The sequence below is a fragment of the Ambystoma mexicanum genome, chromosome 6q (genome assembly GCF_040938575.1).
Source record: "Ambystoma mexicanum isolate Mex_15411 chromosome 6q, UKY_AmexF1_1, whole genome shotgun sequence".
Classification (NCBI taxonomy): Eukaryota; Metazoa; Chordata; class Amphibia; order Caudata; family Ambystomatidae; genus Ambystoma; species Ambystoma mexicanum.
In genome coordinates, this window is record NC_090937.1 from 1,673,913,535 (window position 1) to 1,673,940,950 (window position 27,416).

General features: G+C 49.4%; 1 protein-coding gene across 5 annotated transcripts in view; it reads left to right on the forward strand.

The window, feature by feature from the left end:
- Positions 1-27,416, forward strand: part of LOC138517032 (glioma pathogenesis-related protein 1-like) — a 792,259-nt gene that overhangs the window by 703,882 nt on the left and 60,961 nt on the right. For 3 of the 5 annotated variants that reach the window (XM_069632543.1, XM_069632547.1, XM_069632544.1), the window contains one exon: positions 26,675-26,731. The exons of the other annotated variants lie outside the window; for them this stretch is intronic. In XM_069632543.1, coding sequence (XP_069488644.1) covers positions 26,675-26,731 — 57 coding nt within the window. The remainder of the gene's footprint in view (positions 1-26,674; positions 26,732-27,416) is intronic. 5 annotated transcript variants of the gene reach the window in all.

Here is a 27,416-nt window from a genome sequence, read left to right on the forward strand (position 1 = left end):
GGCCTATTGAATTGAATTGCTAGTTGCAGTGAACTGAAACTATTTGCCCTACCTCTGAATGTATTTGTGCTTTGATTCTTCTTAACCTTGTCTTTTTACCCCTTTTTAAAGTAACTGAAGTGCCATTTTGCTCCCACTTCATGGGAGCTGAACTTGTTTAGAAACTGATTGGTCATGTATTGTAGTATATTAGATTGTGATATTGAGCTGCTCTTACCAGTGGAATGTTTTTCCAACTGACTGTAAATAAGTGTGTATTCTTTTACCAAGAAACCTTGAGTAAGTGTTTGTTTGAATCACTGTGATTGCTAGACCTTTGTGTAACCTCTTGTACTGCTCACTTTACTCTTGAGATAAGTCTGGCTGCTCAGCCACTGCTATCACATTACTGTGTAGTACAGGCTTGTACCAAAGGTGAAATTGTACTGACACTTTTAGTCTTAATTTTGTGGAGTGTTCCCAAAGGGTACTCTAGATGATACTGCCTAACATGCCCTCATCTCAGTGAGAAATCCAGAAATACTATATGTCTTGAAAACCTCAGGAGTAATCTCCCTTGTCTCTGTGATTAACAACAAAGTGCTTCAAGTGTGAATATGAATAAACAGGATCTCCCTAAAAGGAGCTTAGAAGGAGCTAAAAGGGCTCTTGAAAAGTATTGAAAAGTATTGTTAGATCTCTAAGAACATTGTACCAGGAGAAGGAAGTCATTCTCCTGGCTGTTTAAACAGACACTAAAGCAACAGAATGCAGAGTCAAGCCTGAAAGGAGGTTCACGACCAGAAGAGTGTATTATGGACTGTCATCACAGCTGAAACTTGATGAACCAGGATAAGGGAGTCATTCTGCTGGCTTTCATTTGAACATTGAGCTATTTCCAGTTATTTTCCGCATTACTGCGATGCACTATTTCAGCAGGAAGTAGTCATCCTCTTGGCCTTTAATTTGAACATTGAACTATTCTCTAGTTATTTGATCCATGATTGTGGTGCACTATTTCAATAGGAAGGAGTCATCCTCCTGACCTTTCATCTGAGCATTGAACTATTTTCTAGTTATTTGATCCATGATTGCGGTGCACTATTTGAGTGGGAAGGAGTCATCTTCCTGATCTTTCATCTGAGCGTTGAACTATTCTCTAGTTATCTGATCCATAATTGCGGTGCACTATTTCAGTAGGAAGGAGTCGTTCTCCTGGCTTGAACGTTGAACTATTCTCTAATTACTTGATCCATGATTCTGGTGACTATTTCTGTAGGAAGGAGTAATTTTCCTGGCCTTCATTTGAACATTGAACTATTCTCTAGTTATTTGTCCCATGATTGCAGTGTCCTATTTCAGTAAGAAGGAATCATTCTCCTGACCTTTCATCTGAGCATTCAACTAGTCTCTAGTTATTTGTCCCATGATTGCAGTGTCCTATTTCAGTAGGAAGGAGTCATCCCCCTGACCTTTCATCTGAGCGTTGAACTATTCTCTAGTTATTTGATCCATGATTGCGGTGCACTATTTGAGTGGGAAGGAGTCGTTCTCCTGGCCTTTCATTTGAATGTTGAATTATTTTATAGTTACTTGATCCATGAATCTGGTGACTATTTCCGTAGCAAGGAGTCATCCTCCTGGACTTTCATTTGAACATTGAACTATTCTCTAGTTACTTGATCCATGATTCTGGGGACTATTTCAGTAGGAAGGAGTCGATCTCCTCGCCTTCATTTGAACATTGAACTATTCTCTAGTTATTTGATCCATGATTGCAGTGCACTATTTCAGTAGCAAGGAGTCATCCTCCTGACCTTTCATCTGAGCATTGAACTATTCTGTAGGTATTTGCCCCATGATTGTGGTGCACTATTTCAATAGAAAGGAGTCATTCCCCTGGCCCTTCATTTTAACATTCAACTATTCTCTAGTTATTTAATCCATGATTGTGGCACATTATTTCAGTAGGAAGGAGTCATCCTCCTGACCTGTCTTTCTTTCTTTCTTTCTTAGTTATTTCATTTGCTTAGCGGTAGGGACAGAAGAGGATTTTGGGGACAGAGGAAGGTTATTTTGGTTGGACATTCATCCTGACGATGAGCCCCTAGTTATCTTTCCTTTAGCTAGGTATTTCCCTTTAGAGCCAGGGCAAGTTAGGTGTTTTTATATGTAATATAAGTCTATAGCCAAAATACCCCCTTTGTGTTCAGCTCCTGCTTCTGACATACCACAACATCCAGAGGTGTGGAGTTGAGCTGCCGGATATGTTGGTGTTTTGAATAGGATTCTGGTGGGGAGAGGGTGTCAGGGAAGCTCGTCCCAGAGAGTTGAAGTCAAGTCTTTTTTTTATGCACACTCCAGAGTGAATACAACCCTCTAGGGAAATACGACTGGAGAAAGCTTTGCAAGGATAAAAAGATTTAATTGTACAGAATACAAATATCATCAAAGGACACTGCTGCATAAGAACGTTCTGGTTAATCTGAGAACAAGCAGAAGCTTACAAAGCTGTGTAGCGTCATCACATACAGTAAAAACAGTAATCACTGATTGGCAAGATCATATAGATGGGCCTGCTCCATAGGGGATGCCAGGCTACAATTGGTTGGTTCTTTCACTGCCGGTCAGGCTCCACGTGGGTCAGCTGGGCCCATCCTGGAGGCTGGTGAAGGTCAGGGCACTCATAAAATACACTTTGGCTCTAAACTAACATGCTAAGCCTACTTACTATTTCACTGTGGCATGGACCTGAGCGGCGCGGGGAATGGTGCCAGGGGGAAGAGAGGATGAAATACAGTCACACTGACCCACACATTCTGGGGTTTGTTGATACCGCACCACTCGCACTCAAGTCTCCACCCTGGGTTTGATTTTTAATATATCCCTCCCGGTACCTTGGGTTACAAAGGATATATTTCATGCTGGGGGTGAAATAGTTGTGCATGTTTAGATCTTTTAGGGACATTTGATTTGTGCTAGGACAGTCGGGTCGCTCACTGATCATGGAATGCAAGGGTGTGGGGGTCGGGTCAGTGCTGTGGGGTTGGCTTTGGGCTTGGCTGGGTGGGGGTTAGAGGCCTCCTGGCAGCATAGTGGTGATGAATGGGCGCAGCACGGAGCCTGGTGTTGTCTCACGCTCTTGCAGGGTGTATTCCTCTGAAAGATACTAAGGGCCCGATTCATAGAATTAAAAAACGGACACAAGCGTGCAAAACACGTGCACGTGTTGATTCATGCAACACCTAGCGCGTGGCTTAACGGAGACTTGTGCTGAATCCATGCGGGTCCAACACATCACTGCGACACACCGAACGCCTTGCGTGAGATGCCCAGCGAAGGCGCATACCGTCTAGCGCAGTCACCTAAAAAGGGAGCGGAACGCGTGGAATGGGGAACAACAAGCGTAAATGTGGGCATTAGGTGGGAAGTACCACAGTAAAATTCTTGCAACGCCCACACGCGTGCTAACAACACATATGCATGGAATTGAACAGCGCTCTCCTGCACGTGGGAAAAGACGCGCTAACCCGGAAACACGTCTGCCAAGGGAAAGCAGGCGTAAGCATCACTGCGCATCAAAAACAATACATAAAAAGAGCACGCAAAAACATAAATGCGCGTATATAGCTGTGATCGGGGGGCACCGCAGGAGGAGGATAGCCATGGCATACATTCTTCTACCCAGGACCAGCATTTTTGGGATGCCTGATGACCAGGTCTATGGCAGGTATAGGTTCCCCCCATATCATATTACACCAGGTCATAGTGTGGGAAGATGACCTCACATCACCCACCCTTTGCTCCCAAGCACTGAGCCCCTTGGAAAAGGTGCTCAATGTACTGCATTTTCTGGCCACTGGGTCATTTCAGCGGACCACTGCCATTGTCAGGGGCATTTCACAGGCCACGCAGTCACGCTGCCTATGCCAGGTGTTGGCAATCATGACTGCACGCCCCTCAGTCTGCAGGCACATATACATGCACAGAACACCCGCAGAAAGGCAGGCCGTGGTCGAGGACAATTACGGGGTGGCTCACTTCCCAAAAATGCTTGGTTCAATTGATTGCAACCATGTGGCCCTACGTCCACCTAGGGCTACAGAGCACATCTATCATATCTGTGAGCACCACACACGTGGGTAATAATAAGCAGCGCTCAGATACCTGAGGGTTTGTAGCGCTATATAAATGCCAAATTATTATTATTATTATTATTAATCGCAAGCACTAGCATTCCATCAACGTGCAGGTTGTATGTGATGCCAAGGGAATCATCCCCTCTGTCTATGCCAACTATCCGGGGTCCACCCATGATAGTTTCATATTCAGAATGTCACCCCTACACCGGGCCCTGGAAGCTGGGAGGCATGGCAACACATGGCTCATTGGTGAGTACAAATGGCCCTGCGAATGCATGCATGTCTCACACAGATAAAACCACACCACTACTGAAACCTAGCTCACCTCTACAGGGGACAGTGACTACCCTCTAAGCACATACATTATGACGCCAATACAGAACCCCACCACACCACCCCAGGTAATATTACAACTAGAGGCATAGTGGAGCACACATTCGGAGTGCTAAAGTCACACTTCTGCTCCCTTGACTTCTCAGGTGGTGAGCTACTAATGTGCCCCCAGTAGTGTGCAGGATCATTGTGGCAGCATGTGTCCTGCACAACGTTGCAACATGACGTGGCGTACCGGTGGACATGGTGGTGCCCCCACATCCCCAACCACATGCATGCCAGCTGCGCATGGGAGAGGAAAGGGCACATGGCGAGGCTGCCCGTACCCAGCTTGTGGCACAATTTGTCACCTAAAATCCAACCCCTGCAGAGTGCACACAGACCTGGCACATTCCAGGTGACAATCGATGATTACAAAGGGACAGTCATCTGTGCCAACCTTAACACCCTGAGAATGTGTCCTCGGAAGTGCTACATTGTGTGCATCCCTCAGTACTAAAAGTATCTCAATCTGGTGTGCACAAAAGGAACACATGGAAGATGGAGTATGCCAGAAACGGCATGACAAAGTACACATCTAAATGCTGGTATGTTACCTAAACCCTCTCACACTTCATGTCACTTGTTAGGCAGAATTATATGCAGTACCCTTTGGGAACACCACACACAATTAAGACTGCAAGTGACAGTACAAATTCACCTTTGGTACAAGCCTGTACTACACAGTAAAGTGGTAGTGATGGCTGAGCAGCCAGACTTATTTCAAGAGTAAAGTGAGCAGTATCAATAGTTACACAAAGGACAGCAATTACTATGATTCAAACAAACACTGATGACTCAAGGTTTCTGAGTAAAAGAATATACATTTATTTACACATCAGTTATTAAACATTTCACTATTATTAAGCAGTTGAAAAATCACGATTCTAATACACTACACCACACCCAATACATTCTGGACAAGTTAGGCTCAAAATGAAGTGTGAGCAAATGGCACTCCAGTAATTCAAAAGCGAGGGAAGGACAAAGTTAGACAGAAATTGAGCAGCACCAACAAGTCAGTAAGCAGGGCAATCTTGAAAAAGTAACTACAGTGAGGAAATCAAATTAAAGGGGCTTGCCCCAAAGTAAATGGACCAAAGTCTTTGCAGAGTATCACACAGTTCATACAAGCCCTCGGATTGGCGAAAAATTTCACACACTTTCACAGCGGCTGGACGAAACGAACAACCGGATTAGCTCAGTACCTTTAAAGCAGAAGAATGCTGTAGCTGAGGCAGAAATTCCTGGCATGTCCTGCAGGCTCACGGTTCCTGAAGCGACTGTCAGACTGACAAGTAGGAGGAAGACTGGAGGGTCCTGCACTGCCCAGGGAAGAAACCAGCAGCAAAGCAAAGCGACAAATAAAAGGAGCGTTCCTTAAAACGCAAGCAGGGTCTGTTCCTCCTGGCTATCCGGTTCACTGTAGCTCTGTACAGCAAATTCAAACAGAGAAGGGAAGCCTTACGAGCAGTTTGGTAAACTGGTTGTTCCCACCATCTCAATGGGAGAAGATTCCTTGCAGATCTTCCCTGTCATCAAAGTTGAAGATTTGGACCCGCAGCAGAGCTTCACAGGGAGGTTCAGTCATGGTAGGGATCCTCTTCTGTTAGCTTCTCTTCGGTTCTCTTGATCCAGTGGCGACTCTGCCTTTCCAACCCCATAGACCTGCTTTTTATTCAGTTCTCCCCCATTCACACAGCCTGGCTGTCAATCTCACAGCAGGGCGGCTGAACCGCCGGTACAGTCAACAAAGCTAATCAGATCAAAGAGCGACATGGGTCTCCAAGGAGACCCTGTGCAGGGAGTCCTAAATCCCTCCCACACATCCTGTCCCCCCGAGACATTCAGGTGCCTAAGGAGGACTTCTGTGCAGAAGCCTGCGAAAGGACGGCGAACAAAGGAACCAAACCTGATTTGGTGCGCAGAGTAAAATACGAGAAAGACCTTTTTAAAAAGACATGGTGAATAAACCCAGCCGGAACCATATAAAAGTAAATATGGTCCAGCGGGTTTAAGTTTGAGTCTACCAAGATAGCCTAAAACAATACCAATGCTATATAATATAACCGCAGTAGGAAAAATAAGGTAGTTACCACTGCCACCAGCCAAGTCATAATGAAAAGGGACCGAAACAATGTTTGATGAGAAACAGACAAAAAGGGATACATATTAACCCTTTCCAGAACTCTATGTAAGATAGTTTGTACTGGGTCTGTGAGTTTAGAAAGACTAAGAAAGTCAATGGCAACTTTACATGTTCTGAGAGACAGTAGTCAGTCTCAGTAAACGAAGTCAGAGTTGGGAAGTCTGAAAAAGACAACCCTGTGTCGCTGCACTGAAGGTGCTGTGTAACACACAGTAAAACGACGATGCCTATGGAGTAGGTGAGGCTCCACAGTCTATGAACACATAAAGGTTAAACACACACAGCAAAACACATGTAAGAGTGGGAAAAAAGGCTCACACTCTTACCAGGTGAAAAAAATAAATCCTAGAAATCCAGCAAAGCTGCTGAGGTACTCAGTAGGTAAGGGAAATTAGCCATTCTAGAGAATTCTCCCTATCATTGACACACCATGCCATGGCATGCAATCTCTAAACAGAGAAATAAATGGCCAACACACAACACTACTGTCATAAAGCGTGCAACAATCAACCTTAAAACTCCACAAATAACTCACACATCAATATAATCATGTACACATGAACATCAATTGGCCAGGTCAACAAACCAGAAACACAGGACCCGAGAGTTAACCTGTCTGCACATGTGCCTCAATGTGTCGTAACTTGCACATGCCACCCTTCTAAATCCCACCCAACTAAATTTGTGTGACACCGCTAACCAAAGGGGGCCCAGGACGGCCATACAGCATGAAGGCTAACAACAATGGAGACAGTCAAGGCAATACATGAAGATCGAACATGAACAAAGGATGCATCTCAATGTACGAACATAAAATTATGGCAACCATGCACTGAACAAACAATAAAGAATCCCACTAGGGATGTATACACAGGTCCGACTTGAGACTGCACAATGCCACTGTGTAAGTTACTTTCACACGCTACACTCCTAGCAAGCCCATTGAAAGGGGAAACTAGGAGTGGCATATGTTTCTGGACTCTTCACTGTGCACCTAATACGCATTACTGTTGTTGTTCTGAAATGTGGTAAACTAGGGTTTTACTCCCCTCGCAGGATTCCCAAACTTAGGTGGCCTCTTCACTGTGCACCTAATACGCATTACTGTTGTTGTTCTGAAATGTGGTAAACTTGCCGCTCTTTCCTGTCTGCGTGCTCTCGCATCGTCTGTCTTCCCCCCCCCACTCCCTCCTACTCCATGGTGCTCTCTATCTCGCCTATCTTCTGAAACTGCTTCTCTATTGACTATCCTGCTCTCCTCACTAAATCTGGTAGGAAAAAGTTTAAAAAGGACATCCTGGTCTCCAACCCAGGCCTCCCTATCGCTGACACCTACACTAGTGCCTGCTCTAAGGAAACTCTCACTGACATCCTCTTTTTCGTGCCTTCGTCTGACCTATGGACCCTTCATATGGTCTCTGTGCTCTCTCCTTTTTCCTCTTCTCCCATTAATGGTGGCACCCGTTGGGATGTCCTCTTGGCCCCCTTCCGCTCTTCTAAGGCCATCATTAATGTCTACGCTAATGGGACCGTCTTGGTCCAAGGCCCTCAGGCCAACCTTCACCTCTTTGATAGACGCTTCCCACGCCTCATCAACTTCCTTTCCTCTCCTGCTGTCCCCCCTCCTCTGTCCTCGGCTACCTCGCCTCTACCCTCCCTCCCTGCCCCCTCTTGTGCTCCTTCTTCACCTCCTTCTGCTACACCTCCGCAGGGCGTACCTCTAATCTGTACCCCTCCCCGGAAGTCCTTCAAGGATGGCAACCTTCTCCGCATTGCCACTCTTAACTCTCGCTCTGCCATCAAGCATTCCTCTGACATCTGTCACCTTCTTGAGGTACTGAACCTTGACATCCTCGGTCTCACTGAGACATGGTTCACGGTCAGCTCTGTCACCAGCTTTGACACACTCCTACCTGACGGTTACAAGATCCTCTCCGTGCCCAGGCCCAACCGTGGAGGGGGGGGGTGTTGCCCTTATCTTCCCTGAGTGGATTCCTGCCACTGTCACTCCTATGCAGAACTACTCCTCTTTTGAATGTCTTGTCTGCCGACTCTCTCTCTCTCCTAGCCATTCCCTTACCGTGGCTACTATCTATCGGCCACCTGGTCAAATTTCCTCCTTCCTCTCTGAGTGGGCTGACCTCTCCTCCTCACTCCTGTCCTCTACCACTCAACTCCTCCTTCTTGGTGACTTCAGCATCCACCTGGATGCCTCCTGTCCCCCGACTGGACTCTTTCGTGACCTCTGCGACTCTCTCACTCTCTATTCACCCGTCTGGGCCTACTCATTCTGCAGGGCACACTCTTGATGCTCTGATCTCTTCTGACCTTCCCCTCTCCGTCCCTCTCTCTACTCCTCTCTCCTGGAGTGATCACTTTCTCCTATCCTCCCACCTCACCCTCCCTACCCCACAGGCAAAGCCACCCTCATCACTGCCACCCACCTTCTCGGTCATCCGACCCATGAAGCGTGTGTCAGTTGAGGCTTTCGCTGCCACCTTCTCGCCCCCCCTCCCCCTTCGGCTGACTCCCACCCTGACACAGCCCTCTCCATGCTCCACTCTGCTATATCTGATACTCTTGATATCCTTGCCCCTGTCATGAGAATCCGCCTGAAGCCCAAAGCCAAATGTAACTCCTGGTATGACTCGGATCTCGTCACCCTAAAACGCAAGTGCAGGGTGGCAGAGAGGAAATGGCGTGCTTCATGTTCATCCTCTGACAAACTGGCCTGCCGCCTGCTCCAAAGGCAATACCGTCTCTCCGTTCTCACCAAGAAGAGAGCCCTTATCCAAGCCCGCATCTCTGCAGCATCTAACAACTCGGCCGAACTCTTTAAAATCTGCAAGGAGCTTGCCAACCCTGCTGCAGTCTCTACCTCTCCTGTCCCCTCCCAGGCCCTCTGCACTGCACTGGCCTCTCACTTCATCTCTAAAACTCAGGACATCCTGTCCTCACTCTCCTCCTATCATCTCCCCCCCTCTCTTCCCGGCTCTTCCTCTGGCCCTTCTGCAGCCACCCCGCCTCCCTCCTTCTCTGCCTTTCCCCTTTTTTCTGCTGACGAGGTTTCCAGACAAGTCCGAGCTATGAAAGTCTCGTCTAAACAGGGTCACCCCTGTTCCTCCAAAACTATCAAGGACCACATTGGGCCTCATTACACGGTAGGCGGTGAGCCATGGCGCTATTAGTGCCATGGCTCATGCCGGTAAAATACCGGTACCGCCTTGGCGGAAAGGGGATTTACCGCCCCATTCCAAGGTTGGAGGGGCGGTAAATCCCCCTTCCACCATTGCCCTTCCCCATTCCCATTTCTGCCCCCTAGGGCTCTATGGGAATGGGGAAGGCGCTAATTGCGGAACCGCAATTTTGCAGTGCCGTAATTAGCTCCGAGGTCCCTTAGCGGGTTGGATTTTAACGCCTGCAAAAAGCAGGCGTTAAATCCCCCAACCCGCAAAGGGACCTCGTAGTAAGGCGGTAAGGATTTACCGGTACCGGTATTTTACCGGTACCGGTAAATCCCTACTGCCATCCGTGTAATGAGGCCCATTGACTCCCTGGATCCTGCCCTGGCTGACTTTTGCAACCACTCCTTCGCCTCTGGAGTCTTCCCATCCCCCCTCAAGCACTCCCTTGTGAACCCTCTTCTCAAGAAACCCTCTTCCGACCCCTCCTGCCCGGCTAACTATCGCCCAATCTCCATCACTCCCTTCCTGGGCAAGCTCCTGGAGAAACTGGCCATCTCCCAGCTTATCCTCCATGCTGAATCTGTTGGTAGTCTTCATGACCATCAATCTGGCTTCAGAGCGGCCAGAAGCACGGAAACTGCTCTCCTGAACATCCGTGAGGACCTGCTCTTGAACCTCGACTCCAACACTCCGTGTGTTCTCATTCTGCTCGATCTCTCTTCTGCCTTTGACACTGTCAACCATGCCATACTGCTCAACCCTCTCCGTGATAACCTGGGTATCACTGGTCAGGCTCTGGTATGGCTGACCTCTTTCTTTTCCAATCGACCCTCCCAGGTCAAACTTGGGTCCTTCCTCTCTGACATCTTTTTCTCCACCTGTGGTGTTCCCCAGGGATCTAATCTCTCTCCCTGGCTGTTCAACCAGTATGTGGCACTCCTTGCCCACCGCATTGCCGGCCTCTGCCCCAACTTTCAGTGCTATGCGGACGATACTCAGCTCATTTTCAGGCTACCCTCGGGCTCCTCCTCTCCTTCCCTCATCTCTGACTGTCTGTCTGCTATCCAGGAATGGTGTGCCGCCAATGACCTCTGCCTTAATGCCAGTAAGACTGAGATTCTACTCATCGGCACACCCACTCCCACCTTCCCTGCAGCTCTCTGGCAGCCTCTCTTGGCCCTCTTCCTGCTCCTACCTGCAAGGCAAAAAACCTCGGGGTCATCTTCGACTCCACACTCTCCTTCTCTCCTCATATATCTGACGTCTCTAAGAAGTCACACTACCAGCTGCACCTCCTCAGAGGTATTCTTCCCTTCCTCTCCTTCCCCCAGAAGCTCACTGTTCCCGAGCCCTGGTTCTCTTGAAGCTGGACTACTGTAACAGCCTCTATCTAAATCTGCTTGCCTCCACTCTCCGCCCTCTGCAACTCATCCAGAACAGAACTGCGAGACTTGTCCTTGGCCTCAAGCCCAGGGACCGTATATCTCCAGGACTGAAATCTCTACATTGGCTCCCAGTGGCTGCGAGGATTAAGTTCAAAACCCTCTGCATTGTCCACAAGGCCTTCTGGGGCCTGGGGCCTAAATACCTTCAACTCTCTCTTCCTAAATATCTTCCTTCCCGAGCCCTTCGCTCATCCATCTCCAACTCCCTCAGGGTCAGCCGCTTCTCGAAGCAACGAGCTGGGGGTAGATCTCTCTCCGCGGCAGGGGCCTCCCTCTGCAACAGCCTTCCTGCCTCCCTGAAACTTGAGGAGAACCATCTCCGGTTCCGGAAGCACCTCAAAACCTTCCTCTTTGCTTCTGCTTTCTCTCTACCTCACCCCTGCTAAATTCTTCACTGAAACTGCACTGAATCTGCAACTGGGCCACCCTCACCGACCTCGGTCCTGGGCCCAGCCACTCTCCACTTGCACTGCCTCCCTGGCAACCCCTGCACTGTGGGACTGTCTCTGTATCCCTACAGCCCCTCCTTCCCAGCACTTGTCTGCACTTACCTTGCACTTGCCACCAGCTGGCCCTATTTATTTATTTTTTATTCTACTTACTTTGTACTGCACTTCCCCCTCCCCTTCCCCTTGCACTTTTTCCCTTCCCCCTACCCCTGCACTTGCGCAGTCTAAATGTCACCTGGCCTAGTAGGATCGTTGTCTGTCTTCCCCTTGTTCCCCCCTCCCTGCCTCGTCGCGCCTTGAAACACTTGTGTATAGGCGCGTCACAAATGCCATATAATATCATATCATACCCAAGGCACAAACACCAACACGAGACAAGCCTCTACAGGACCAGCTGGCACTTACAGTGGATGCCCTTGGCGGCCACACAAAGCAACACACTGTCACATAAATGCAAAATAGACAAAAAACGAATTAAAAAAAAGACCCATAGGGGACCGCGGGGGGGGGGGGTCACCCAGGAAGGAGAAGGTGCAGGGGGCACATCATGTGTGGATGTCAAAAAAGAACCCTCTATGGGATAATGGGCCACACGGCTATGATGGAGTGGGAGGCCTATCGCTGCTGTTGCTACCATCTGGTGCTGCATCAGAATGTGGTAGTGGAAAGGGTGGATAACCACGCATAGCCCTGGTCTGGTCCTCGATGACAGTTGCCATGCGGGAGTGAGATGCTTGCATCTGCATCTGCAACATGATGTCCCGGAGGTCTCCATTCAACACCTCATGGGATGCACGCAGTTCCTCTGTGATGGCACGAGTCATCAGTTGCATCTGCTGTTCAGACCGTCTACTGCTGGATGCCTCATATCTCATATGCAGCCAGTGTAGTCCTGATGGACCTATACTCTGACCTCAGGGCTTCACTGTTGGCCCGCCCTCTGCAGCCAAGGATGCATGCAGAGCCCTCAGTTCCGCCCGTCGGCTCCTGTTGCTGGCCACCTGTGTGAGCGGCATGTGGACCACAATGCCTGCTGCTGGTGCTCCACCTGTCTTGCTGGGGATATCATGGAATTTGCCACCCTATCCAGGCCCTGAGCCAACATCTCATGTGTAGCAGCCTGTTGTTGTGCAACAGCATACATGGACTGCTCCCACATAGTTTTGCCAGATAGCACACGGCCACGGTCCCCACGCCTGCCTAGGTCAAGGGTAGCTGGCCCCTACACTGGCTTACACTGTAAAGATATACTATAATAATGATAACACGCTTGCCATCTGAGCTTCTCTCATTGTATAAGGCCCTTTTCAGGTATAGCTCTTTGCCACATTGTAATGGCATGATGTTCCCAGCCTTGGAGGCACCTAGACAAGACAGCTTCATGTCCCAAATAGACGGGTATAAGCTAGCAAACACACACTCACCAACAGGGCAGAGGGGTAATTTGTTTCCTCTCTTTGCCGCATAATGTAACACAAATATGTTTTTTCAACAAAAATGTAGATGCACAGCCACTCTTTCCGGGCCAGGTAATAAAAGAAAGACTCCTGCACCCGGAGAGCAAATATGAAGCTGAACCTCTGGCTGGCAGATGTGTGGGCAGGGGGCTATTAGCATTCGTTTTTGGTGTGAGCAGAAAGCAGATGTCTGTGAGTGTAAAGCTACAGTCCTGGCTATGAGTAGACATCACCTTGTTGTGAGTGCAGCACCCTATTGGAAAGTGCAAGTGCTGTCATTATATATACACCATTTTTAGTTTGGGCTATTAGGTGCTGCTTGTGAGCCCTATATGCCAAAATGATGGCATTGGAGTACAGCTAGGGAGAAATGGCACATGAGGAAGAATGCAAAGCTTGTAGGTATTGCTGGTTATTTGCCCACCCATTCACTGCCCATGCCCAGCTAATCCCAATGGTCAATCCCACCAAGTTCCTGCCCCTCCCCACCCAAAACACCTCCTTGTGGGACCTCTTTGAGTTCACTTTATTCAAGCATTACCATCAAACTGTGCACTCAGAGCCTGCCAGTGTTTGTTCAAAGCGCTCTTGTGAGAAACCTGAAGGTGCCTCACTCGCTAGTCCCCAGGGATCTCTCATGCAGGTGGCCAGGATACGGCCATCGCTTTTGGATCCAGTTCCTGAGAGTGGACCAGTGGAGCGAGCGCAGTATCCCGTTCCCTGTAACACCTTTATCTCATCCTAATAGGTAGGATACTTAGTAACTCCCCTCCACCCCCTTCATAACACAAACACCATATCACCGACAGCTCGCTATGAGATAAAACAGACTAACACCCAAGTCGTATATCTGTCATGTCCCAATACGATAGTCAGGCAGGGTCAGGTAATTATTGACCATCACACACACCTCATGGCATTTTAACATGAGGCGAAAGACGGCAAAACAGAAGGGGAACGCAAGGAGGGAAATGCCCTTGACCTTTTTGACAAGAAACCGTTACTTCCACGAAACCTCTAGAATAGATAGCGTAAGACCAGGAAACCAGGCTGAAGAATCCTGCATTATGCATGAGAAATTGAGTGGGTGTGAAATCCTGAGAAGAAAAGAGCTGATTGTTTGTTTATCGCATCAGGCCCTCTGAAAGAGAGATTTTGAAAGGCAAAGAGACTTGGGCATGGAAGGCCCTGATGCAAATGTTTTAACTGCTCCCTTGTGCCAGAGACTGTGGTAAGCTCGAGTGTGTCACCTTGTCCCGTGCTGAAAACGTGGCGAAGGGAGGCCAACCGCCTGAATATCATGACATATAATTTCTCCAGCATTGGATCTTTCATGGATTCACATGCTTAGAATATTCCCTGTTGTAGACTGGGAACCCTCGGTACACTTATAAAGCCGTTTCCCATAGGAAAAACTCCTGACACTTCTGTGTCCTATCTACGTCTTTTTAGGGGCCACTTACGCATGCCCCAATAGGACGTAGCGGTATAAATGCCCCCCCCGCCCTCCCGCGGCTCCCTTCAGATTTCAACCGTCTCCAAAGTAGTGAGATCACCTCGCGTCGTCTACTGTTTTGTCAAGGTTGTGTCGTTGAGCTTCGTCCTGATGTCTGGAAAAGCTCTGTTCCGCCCGTGCGCTACGTGCAGGTTGAAGAAATTGTATGAGGGGGACGGACATATGGATTGCATATATTGTCTACATCCTCACCATTCGGCAGACAAGTGCGACATATGTAAAGGCTTCTCCCAAAAGACTCTTAAAGACCAAAGTCGGCGGTTAGTGGCATGGTTGAGCGATGGAGCGGGGCATACCCGCCTTCGGAGGTAGGCTCCACACGCAGCGTGTCCTCAGCATCAAAATCCTATGGGGCCCTGCGCCGCTTGAAATCGGCGGAACCCTCGGTGAAGAAACCACGGCCGGCGGAGAAAGGATTGTCTGGAAGCCATTCCGCAAAGGAGTCATCGTCAAAGAAAACCTCGTCATCATCATCTTCGTCGAAGAAGGAGAGAAAGGAAAGGTCGAAATCCTCCTCAGGTGATCACCATAGATCAGCCTCGAGCCGAGAATTGGAGAAACGCAGGTCAAGTTCAGAAAAGGCGGGAACGCCTCAGGGACCTACGCGACCGCCACCGTCGTTGACGGCAGGGCAGTCCTCGACCCCTTATCTACCATTGACACAGTTGGTCTCGTCTATTCTTGGGCTGCAGTTGGGTACAACGACGTCGACAGAGATTCCGCAGGAGGCCTGGCGACCAGAAGTATTCGACCCGGTTTTATCAGAGGCCTTGCTGCAGCAAGAGGCAGCCTTGTCGGTGTCCTCGGGAGATGAAGAGTGTGAGAGGGTAGCTGGCCCTGCAGAACTCGAGTTACGAGGAATTGGCAAGCCTCTCTCCGGGGGAACCAGCATTCCGGTGTCTACCCCTCTTCTTAATCCGCAGTCGATCTTATCGCTGGAGGTTCTATCCACGTTGCAGACCCTATTGAAAACATTGGACGAGAGACTACCTCAAGTGGCAACTCCGGCCAAATCGAACATCGACGAACCGGGCCCGTCCCGTCGCCCAACTCCGACAGTGCTTACGACGTTACCAGCAAGTGAGGACCTCACAGGTGCACGCCAGGAGGAGGGAGAACTGCTAGATTCAGACTCGGACAGAAGGACCCTGTCGAATGTTTCATTATCCCCCTCCAGGGATCCAACCTGGGAGTCAGAGGCTGAATTAGAAGCCCCAAGGAGCCCAGCTCAGCCGTCTCCCCCAGACGACATTGGGTCATTTCACGCCATGATGAGCAAAGCGTGTACAGAATTTGGATTGGTCCAGGAGGAAGAGAAAAAGGACTGTTTTCTTTTCGACCACATGGGAAAGAGGTGGAGGTCAGTGTTCTCAGTACCCATCCTGGATCATGTGTGGCAGGAGGGTTTAAAGACGATGCGTCACCCTTTCTCGGAACCCGCAATAAAAGGTCGGCTGGAGAAGAAATTTAAGGCCCCAGGATCCACCCCCAAGTGTCTGTCCTCCCAACCAACCCCTGACTCGGTGGTGTCAGCGGCGGCGGCGAGAAAAGCGAGGGCCCAGCACAAATGCATGACCCCCCTGGAAAATGAGGCCAGAAGACAAGATGCCTTCCGCAAGAAGGTGTTGTAGGTAGGAGCAACTACAGTGAAGGCGGCCAACTCTCTGGCTATAGTAGCCAGATATGACAGAGAAATGTGGCACCGGCTGGCACCTATGCTGGAGCATCTTCCGGAAGAGCATAGGAAGGCGGCAATGTTACTCATCCGGGACGGTGAGGAGGCCTCAAGTCATGCTATAAACATCGCTGTGGACCTCATGGAATTGGGGTTTAATCAAGTCAACAATGGGGTGGTTCTACGAAGACAAGCGTGGCTTAAATGCACCAACTTTAGACCAGAGGTGCAATACAAGGTGCTGGATATGCCTTTTGAGGGAGACCTTCTGTTCAGCGAAAAGGCGGATGAGGCCCTGAAGGGCATGAAGGAGGACTCTGACACAGCGTGTTCCTTGGGGGCCCTCCAGAGTGGAAGGATTTTTCGGTCTTTTCGTCCCTTTAGGGGAGCATCGGGGGACTCCCAATTCTCAGCGTCGAGAGACAGATCTTTCAATAGGCCGGCGTACTCCTTGCAGGGGTACAGACGGGTTTCTCAGGTGGCAAAACGACGCCGGGACTACCAGACCTTCAGGAAGAGAACAGGCTACTCGTTGTCGACGAGAGATAAGCAGACCAAAGACCAACAATGACGGGTGTCGAAACGTTCTGGGAGGCAGGGTATCGCACTGCGTCGACGAATGGGAGCAAATAACAACGGATCAGTGGGTGTTGGACACAGTAAGGTATGGACATTCCCTGCAATTCAAAAGCAACCCTCCAAATGTTCGACCGGCGTTTTTAGCTCAACCCCATCTGAGCGTGTTGCAGCAGGAAGTAGCACTTATGCTACAAAAAGGTGCTATAGAATTGGTTCCGGCATCGCAGAGGGATCAAGGGGTTTATTCCCGATACTTTGTGGTGAAAAAGCCAAACAGAAAATGGCGTCCCATTCTAGACCTGCGTGATCTCAACAAGACGTTGAAAAGCCTAAAATTCAAGATGCTCACGCTCTAGGAAGTGATCCGGTCCGTTCAAGAAGGGGATTTTCTGGCGTCTCTGGACCTGCAGGACGCGTACTTCCACATACCAATGCGTCGACGACACAGAAAGTTCCTAAGGTTTGTGGTAGGACAGACTCACTACCAGTTCACAGTGCTTCCTTTTGGGCTAAAATCCTCTCCCAGAACGTTCACAAAATGTTTGGCTCCAGTGGCAGCCAGGTTGAGAAGGCAAGGCCATCACGTGTACCCATATCTCGATGACTGGTTGGTGAGGGGGTCCTACCCTATGTCAACTCGCACAAGTTTGCAGGCCACCATGCACCTTTTACGGCGGCTGGGGTTTGCGGTAAACTTCGAGAAATCTTTGTTGATGCTGTCGAGAAGCTTAGTGTTCCTGGGCGCACAGTTTGAGACCCAGTCAGGGTTACTGAGGCCATCCGTCGACAGAATCACCATACTCAATCGGTTAGCAAGTCGGTGGAGGATCAATACCAGAGTATCAGTGAGAAGATATGTGTCGATTCTGGGCGCTATGGCGTCTTGCATTCCTCTAGTGAGCAACTGCCGCCTGTTCATGAGGTCAGTTGAAGAGTTCCTGGCGGACCGGTGAACGCAGGCCCAAGGGCTCTGGTCGGACAAGCTGACCGTCTTCGACGACGAGCTCCTGCAGGTTCGTCAATGGTGGCAGAGCTTTCAGAACCTATCCAGAGGGGTACCCCTACAGGAGCCGGAGTTTCGGCTGACCATAGTGACGGACGCGTCCCTGACTGGTTGGGGAGCACACATGGGAACTCTCCAAACGCAAGGTCGATGGTCCCGGAGGGAGTCACTCCTGCACATCAACGTTCTGGAGCTGACAGCAGTGGGCTGGGCCTTGAAGTCTTTCCTACCACACATCAAAGGGTCAGTAGTGAGAATATTGACAGACTACACCACAGCAATGTTTTACTTAAGGAAGCAAGGGGGCACGCAGTCCAGAACCCTTTCCATCGAGGCTCAGAAGGTGTGGCATTGGGCTCTGAAGCACGATATAACCATCGTAGCTCACCATCTCCCTGGAGTAAGGAACGAGCAAGCGGACTCCCTCAGCAGGAAAATGGACCAAATACACGAATGGGAGATAGACAGCATTCAGTTATCGAAGGTCTTCGAGAAGTGTGGGCAACCTCCGCTGGATCTCTTCGCAACGGAGGTGAACAAGAAGTGCGAGCTGTACGCCAGAAGGTGGCAACAGGAGGGTTTTTTGGGGGAAGTGTTCTCCTTCCCGTGGACGGACAAGTTTCTGTACGCCTTCCCCCCATTCCCTCTTATACGGAGAACCCTGCAGTGGATACGCAGGTACAGGTGTCGATTCATCCTAGTGGCCCCGTATTGGCCGAGGCAGCCGTGGTTTTGCGACCTGCTTCAACTGTCAATAGAGCAACCGATAACATTTCCGAAGGTTCCGAACCTCCTGTCCCGGAACAAAGGGACAGTGTGGCATCACAATCCGGACAGTCTCAATCTCACAGCTTGGCTCCTGACTTTTCGGAATTTGGTGCCCTGAGCATTTCGTCGGATTGTCGGAGAATCCTGCAGGCAGCACGGGCCCCTTCCACCAACAAGTCATATGCATGTAAGTGGAGAAGGTTCTGTGGGTGGTGTCAAAGTCAGCCGGGAGTGCAACCCCTAAGGGTAACTCCGGAACAACTTCTACCATATCTGCTACACTTGGCGAAGAGCGGATTGTCTTTTTCATCAATAAAGGTACACCTGGCGGCCATCTCTAGGTTCACGAGGAAGAGGCAGTCGTCTCCCTTGTTTAGTGACAGGCTGGTAAAAAACACCACATGAAGGGTCTGTTCCATACATCCCGCCGATTAAGCGCTTTCCACCAATGTGGAGTCTTAACATGGTGCTAGCAGGGTTAATGAAAGCCCCCTTTGAACCGATGGCTACCTCGTCGATGAAGTTCTCATCGTGGAAGTTGGCTTTTCTAATAGTTATTACGTCAGCTAGGCGGCTCTCAGAATTACAAGCATTGGTCGTAGATCCGCCGTACCTAAGGTTCTTTAAGGACAAAGTGGTGCTGTCGACTAATCCTCATTACATCCAAAGGTTCCTACTGCTTATCATAAACACTTGTCAATTGTCCTGCCTAGCTTTCTTGCGACCCCCTCATCGCCTGCGGAGAAAGCCCTCCATACCTTGGACGTGAAGAGAGCTCTAAAATGTTATCTTCATCGGACTCAGCAACTCAGATCTACGCAGCAACTCTTCATTGCACATGGGGGAAAAAGGCAATTTCAAAACAAGGACTGGCTCGATGGGTCTCGTCGACGATTGCCTTTTGTCATTCCAAGGCGGCAAAACCGCTGCAAGGGCGTCCGAGAGCTCATTCCACAAGATCAACTTCGTCTTCGACGGTGTTGTTGGCAGGAATTCCGCTGACGGACATTTGCCAGGCGGCGGCATGGTCGGTGCCTCACACATTTGCCCGCCATTACTGCCTCGAACGGCAGCATGCGGATGATGTACAGATGGGAAGGGAAGTCTTGCGCCATCTGTTTCAATAAGGGTCTTTACTTATTTTAAGCAGATATATTGATATGTATGTACATTTATATATTTATATGTTTGCAGTTATATGTACTTGTGTATAGGCATGTATAGGTAGATATATACCTGGATGATGCATAGGTTGGTTTTATATATAATATATATATATATATATATATATCCCTTATTGAACACTTTTCTTTTGCATAACATTGTTTCCCACACTATTTGTATTTAGAAGTAAGGATTGGCAATAGGTTTATTAGTAAAGGCCTTTTTATTTTGACAAGACACCTCTAGGACTCTGTTATTATTATTTGATAGTCGTAGCTAACTCCCATCTTCAGATTTAGGATTTCATCTCATCTGGTAATACCGGCAAAGTAAATACCGGTTACCATTGCGCATTGAAACACATTGTGTATAGGCGCTTTATAAATACCCAATGAATAAATAAATAAATAAAATATGCAGGACAACTGTGCAGGTAATGCCGGCAGATTTTGGCCATTTGTGGCCAAACAGTTGCACCCGTTCCACTGAGGTGCACCCAATATACATAGGAACAGTACTTAAGGGCCACACCTTTACAAAGAACACTTTCCAACACAACCATGCTGCCAGTCATTGCCGCCACCATGGACCATAAAGCTGCTCAATGCTGATGTACAGCTGCCGGTGCTGGAGCAGCAGCAGTTGCAACAGGATCCCAGGAATAGGAGGAGGAGGAGGAGGATGGGGATACAGGTGATGCAGGTGATGCAGGTGGTGAGGCGTGCCGTCATCCCTCACATAAGGGCAACACTGTGGGCCTTCAATGACAGTCAGATACTTACCATGTACCGCCTAAACAGGGGGACCATGCATGACATCCTGAACCACATCCAGGAGCACATTGGGAGCAGGATCAGCATCAGTACAACATACCACTGCTGCTGAAGCTGGTGTCAGTCCTTCACTTCCTAGTCAGTGAGCTGCTACTGGGCAAGTGTGTCATTGCCCCATGCCTGTCCTCGATTGCACTTCCTGGTATGACTCCGACCTAGCTACACTTAAACGTAGGTGTAGAGCAGCTGAGAGAAAATGGAGGGATTCCTGCTCATCCTCTGACAAACTTGCCTGTCGCCTTCTCCAAAGGCAATACTGTCTCTCTGTCCGTACCAATAGGAGAATCCACATTCAAGCCCGTGTCTCTGCGGCATCTAACAGCTCGGCCGGACTCTTTAAAATTTGTAAGAAGCTGGCCAACCCTGCTGCAGTCTCTACCCCTCCCCTTGCCTCTCAGGCTCTTTGCAATGCCCTGGCCTCACACTTTATCTCAAAAACCCAGGACATCCGGTCCACACTCCCCTCCACCCCCTCTCCTCTCTCCGTCGGTACTCACTGACCCTCCTCCAGCCACCCCCCACCCTCCTTCTCTTCCTTTCCTCTCTTCTCCCCTGATGAGGTCGCTAGACAAGTCCGATCTATGAAAGCCTCATCAAAACAGGTTCCTCCCTGTTCCTCTAAAACTCTCAAGGACCACATTGATACCCTCGCTCGGGCCTTTGCCGACATTTGCAACCACTCCTTTGCCTCAGGATCCTTCCCCTCCCCTCTTAAGCACTCCCTTGTGCATCCTCTCCTCAAGAAACCCACAGCGGATCCCTCTTGTCTGGCCAACTATCGCCCAATTTCCATTATCCCCTTCTTAGGCAAACTCCTTGAAAAGCTGGCCATCTCTCAGCTAAACCTTCATTCTGATTCTGTTGGCTGTCTCCATGACCATCAGTCTGGCTTCAGATCAGGCAGAAGCACAGAAACTGCACTCCTGAACATCCGTGAAGATCTGCTTTCCAACCTTGACTCTAGCATTCCATCTCTTCTCAGCTTACTTTATTTCTTCTCTGCCTTCGACACGGTCAACCATACTATCCTGCTCAACCGTCTCCGGGATAACTTGGGCATCATCGATCAGGCTCTGACCTGGCTGACCTCTCTCTGATTGACCCTTCCAGGTCCAACTTGGGTCCTTCCTATCATCTGTCTTCCTCTCCACCTGTGGTGTTCCCCAGGGGTCTAACCTCTCGCCCTGGCTTTTCAACCAATACCTGGCAACTCTCGCCTGCTGTATTGCCATTTTCTGCTCAAACTTCCAGTGCTACGCAGATGACACAACTAATTTACAGGCTGCCCTCGGCCACCTCCTCCACCTCCCTCATCACTGATTGCCTAACTGCCATCCAAGATTGGTGTGCCGCCAACAATCTTTGTCTTAATGCCAGCAAGACAGAGATCCTCCTCATCGGCACACCTTCTACTTCCTTTCCCCTCACTCTCTGGCTGGCCTCCCTTGGTCCTCCTCCTATCCCCACCTGCAAGGCCAAGAACCTTGGTGTCACCTTTGATTCCACACTCTCCTTCTCAGGCCACATCGCTGATGTATCAAAAAAGTCAAACCACCTACTGCACCTCCTCAGAGGTATTCTTCCTTTCCTCTCATTCCCCCAGAAGCTCACTGTCTCCCAAGCTCTGGTTCTCTCTACGTTTGACTATTTCAACAGCCTCTTTCTTAATCTACCTGCCTCTACTCTTCGCCCTTTACAACTTATCCAGAACAGGACTGCAAGACTTGTCCTTGGCCTCAAGCCCTGGGATCGTATCTCTCCAGCTCTGAAATCTCTCCATTGGCTCCCAGTGGATGCAAGGATTAAATTCAAAACCCTCTGCATTGTCCACAAGGCTTTCTGGGGCCTGGGTCCAACATACTTTCAGCTATCGCTCCGCAAATACCTCCCATCTCGAGCACTCCGCTCTTCTACCTCCTACCTCTAACTTCCTCAGGGTCAGTCATTTCTCAAAGAAACGAGCTGGGGGTATATCTCTGTCTTCGGCTGGGGCCTCCCTCTGGAACAGCCTCCCTGCCACTCTAAAACTTGAGCAGAACCATCTCCGGTTCCGGAAGCACCTCAAAACCTTCCTCATTGCTTCTGCCTTTTCCTCCCCTGTCCGCTGTTCATTCTACTCTCCCTCGGCACCATGCACCTGGCCACCTTCTGTCCTCTGGGCCCAGGTACCTCCTCATCTTGCCATCCTCACACACTGCCTCCGGGCCACCCCCTGCACTGGGGACTGTATCTGTACCCATACAGCCCTCCCCTTTTCTTCCTTCACTTTCAGACCTACACGTCCTGCTGCCATAAACCCAGCACTTGCCACTTGCTGGCTGCACTCCCATTGTTTGTTGCCTTTTTATTTATTATTTTATTATTATTTTTGTTTTTTCCTTCTCGCTCCGCACTCTCCTTGTGTTCCCCCTTCCATGCACTTCTCCCCCTTCTCCCTCTACCCTGCTCTTGCACGTTCTCAATGTCACTGGGCCTAGTAAGATCGTTGTTTTTGTTCTCCCCTGTTCCCTTTCCCTTGCTTTGTCGCGCTCTGAAACACTTGTGTATGAGCGCGATAGAAATACAATATCAATCAATCAATCACATAGTCACGCACCCAGATGCTGGTCATGGGCAGAGAAGGGGGGCTGTGCAGTGTTGCTGGGCTGAACGGGGTAGGGTAGGAGGTGTGGTCGCCGTACTCCTCCTCCTCTGTTCTGTACCTGCCATGATGGACTGGTCGCTAGTGTGCCCATGGTTGTGTGAAGGGCACATGAGGGACGGTGGGGCCACTGATTAAAGGGTTGGTGCTGGCGGCACCTGGTGTTGGTGGCACAGCTGATGGTTATTGTGGTGGTGGCAGAGCAGGAGGTGGTGATGGCACAGCAGGAAGTGGTGGTGCTGGTACAGCAGGTGGTGGTGGTTACAGGTCCGCCTGCACATGCTAGGGCTGACGACGGTCCAGGCGCATCACTGTCAGAAAATGTGCTTATTGTTGTATGATGAGCATGCTGTTCGTCTTCTGGGAGTCATATCTGCGTGCTTGCATTACACTCATGCTACATTGTGTGTGTCCTGCTCTTTTTTTGGTCTATTTTGCTCTGATGCATGCTCCTTCATGTGGGTGGTGGTAGTGCACATTGACTGTGGGTCTGCCAAGGTGGCTGTTATGCTCACCTGGTCTCCACAGGGACGCCGAAAGGAACTGGACGGTCCGATGTTGAATGGCTCCTCGTGCCCCCTCTGATTCCCTCTTCCGTCACGTAAATAGGTTTGCCTAAAAGGTTAAAGGAAATTTTACCCAACCGTAAGGAGGTGGGCCAACTCCCGCCTCCCGTGGCCTTCTTGTGCAACCCTCTGCTATGTCTCACCTTAGCGTTATGAATGGCAGACTCTCCATCCTGCGACTGTATGCATGGGTGCGTAGTAGTTCAAGGATCTAGTTGCTTCACTGATCCGGCAGAGTTCAAGACAACTGTGACTCAATGGGATAAGTCTTTATACCAATGGTATGGATTGCTTAAGAGTTCAAGTTGCCAAAAGTTCACTCTGTGCCCCTTTCTTACAAGTTTCCCCTTGGTGCGAAAAGATGAAGCGAACTTCTTCCAGGAACGTTGAGCTGGATTCCAAGGTAAGTTTCACACCAGCATTATGCGATAAAGTCTTTACATGCAATATTGTTCTTCTGCGCAACTAACCTGCTGTTCTTTTGTATTCTGCAGGTGCTGTATCTCCGGGGCGGAGATTGCGTAGTGATGCCTTGATGGTGATGCCTTGCGGGACCGCAAGGAAATGCAGCCTTCAGGTGAGTAGAAGCGCTGCGTAAGAGTTAAATGTCCAATGAGGCCTTTCCCCGATGTTTTCTTTGTGTTCAACAGGTGCAGCAGCTCCGGAGCGGCGATTGAGTGATGGTGCCGATCAAGTGATGGTGCTTCGATGGATCGCTGGGATGAGCAGCCCTCTGGCGAGTATTAGCGTTGCACAGGATAGCAATGTAGTTTATGTGGTCTGCACCTGCTAACCTGATGTCTTTTCCTTTTCAGCTCAGCAGAAACGGAAACTCCAGAGCGATTGAGATGGAGCATCAATTAAGAGCTTTGTTCTGTCTTCTCTCTCTTCCTTCCTTTGCAGGTAGCTCGTGAAGAACTGGACGGGTGTGGCTGAAGAAAAGCCTGAAGTTAACAGACACGGTGAGCGTTACGCTGCAGGAGTGCAGAATAACACGAAGCGTGTTCTGTTCTGAGGGGGCGTGGTTTATATAGCTTTCAAGAAGTAGTTCCCAGGTAAAGTAGTCCCTCCAACCACACCCTAGCAAGTAGTTCCTCAGGTAAAGTATTCCCTTCAGCCTGCCTCACACTGGTCTGCATGTGGTTCTCTTCCTTTGAAACCTGCCTTACTTGTGATGGCAGCATGAGCCTGGTGCCAACGTCGCCAGGACCGAGTCCAGGAAGCACTTATGGAATCCTTTGGGGCCTTAAAGGTTCCCATGGGGCCAGTACCCTGGGCAGGTTGGTCTGTTCCTGATGTCTGGGGGCAAGTACCGTGACCGTGGCATGTTGTTGGGGGTGCTGTGGAGCACTGATTTTTTCACTATGGTGCTTAGGCATGGCTACATCTGCCCGCATCCCCTGGTATGTGTGTGTGTGTGATTGGGTCTTTTGCTGTGACTGACACGTGTTGGACCTGTTCCCTTGCCTATTCAGTTTTCTCTGCCTGGCGATGCATGTAGTTGGACTCAACATTTGCATGTACATGGTGTTTGTTTTGCTTGCCACCATCGCCTTTGGTCCCAGCTCTGGCCTCTGCTGCCCTGACTTCCTTGATGCCCTCCATGTGCATGATGCACGTCTCCTCCTCGGGAATGAGGATCAGGGGTGCCACTGTCCCTCCTCATATGGTAGCAGATTCCCTGCTGTGAGTGGCCAGGAGGTTTGGGACCCCTAGCGGCAAGTCATCCCACGTAGTTTGCGCGGGACTGTCCCCCCGTCCGTGAACTTGTATGACACCTCCTGCCAGATGGCCAATTTTCTCCTCTGGCTGATCCTCCGGTTACCAGCCCTGAACTTTGGCTTCCTCAGCCGGATCTCTGGTGCTTGGAATTTCCTGCTCCCATACATGTTTTGGCATCCAGTTTGGGTGGACGGCCGCATGAAGTGGGGGATTTAAAGTGGATTGTGTTTTCAAAATGATGCCGGCGAGCTTCCCGTTCCTGCAATTATCTTACTTCCAGCAACGGTAATTGCAGCGCTGGTGTTGCCAGCAGTTTGGGTGCAGTTAAAACTATTACTATCAGATTTCCGCTGGAAACACTGGCGATTTGCTGTGGATGCCGGTAATTCCATTGTGCCAGTAGTACTGTTTACAGCAGTGGGTGTGCGCGCGCTCGAGGATCTGTAATGTGCTGCTAATTCAGGCAGTCTCCGGCAGTCAGACTCCCATAATGGTAATACCGGCGCAACGGAATTACTGCCACTTTAACAGTAAACTTGTAATGAAGGCCAATGACTTAATTGTAGCAGTAAACACGCTACTGGTTTAATAAATAGGCCTTATCAGGCCTGCCTTCAGCCACACGATTTGTAAGCACTCTGCGTGTCCTTCACTGAAGTCCTGTTAAAACAAGCAGTGGCAAGGCCACTGAAGTACTGTTTAAAACAAGTATTACCAAAACCAATATTCCTGTCTTGTGCATACGGTTTAAGCTTTTGCCAGGCACTGCTATTAGATGCCTAGGTACTCGCACCATTTTACACCTGCTACCAATAATGGGTAGTTAATACCACTACGGCTGTGCCTGGCTAGTGCCTTTCCCATACCTACACGCAACCCTAAACCTTTGGCATTGCCAATGTTTGTTTTATGTTTGTAATAATGACACATTTCATGGTATTCAAAGTATTGGCCTCAGGATGAAGTGCTGTATCAGAGTGTCCTGTATTGTGTTTATGCAAGTACTTACCTCGTGGCGCTTTCTTGTAGGGACAGAAACTAAGCCGAACCCACCATCTGGCAAGGAAACTGGCAGCCAAAAAGCAGGTCAGGACAATTATATGCAAACCTCCCGGTTGTCTGGTATTTAATTTGAGAAATGTTTGTCTCTATCATTTGTTTTGTCACAATTTTATCTATACTTAGGCACATATAAAATATGATATGCAACTAGTTTTCGGCCATTTATTCAAATGCAAAAAAGAGTTTTGGTGATGGATCGTTTGTGAGCATTAAACCAAGTTCCGATTTTATCTTAAAACATTAGCTGTGCCTGTTTTTGCTGCTATCTTGTTCTTTTAAACCACTTCAAAAGAAAAATGAATTGAACAATTGATGGGGCTGCATGGCGTGATTGACAGTTTGGAGAGACAAGCCCACGCTCATTTTCGTTTTTATCTGCTTTTTTACAAATTAATACTGACAGTGTGGTTTTTGTCTGTTTATACGCAATTTGAGAAACCTGAAGGTGCCTCACCCGCTAGTCCCCGGGGATCTGTCATCCAGGTGGCTAGGTTACGGCCATCACTTTTGGATCCAGTTCCCAGGGGTGGACCAGTGCAGGGGGATCACCTGGGTGAGGGGTCCCCCGAGAGTGGAAGTGGGACACCGGATGGCAAGATGCAGTATGTCTCAGATTCTGTAGGTTTATCACTCACACTTTCCTTCCCACTAGCCCACTCCTCACCTGATGATTCTGTGTGGGTCTTTACGGATTCGTCTGATGAGCTTT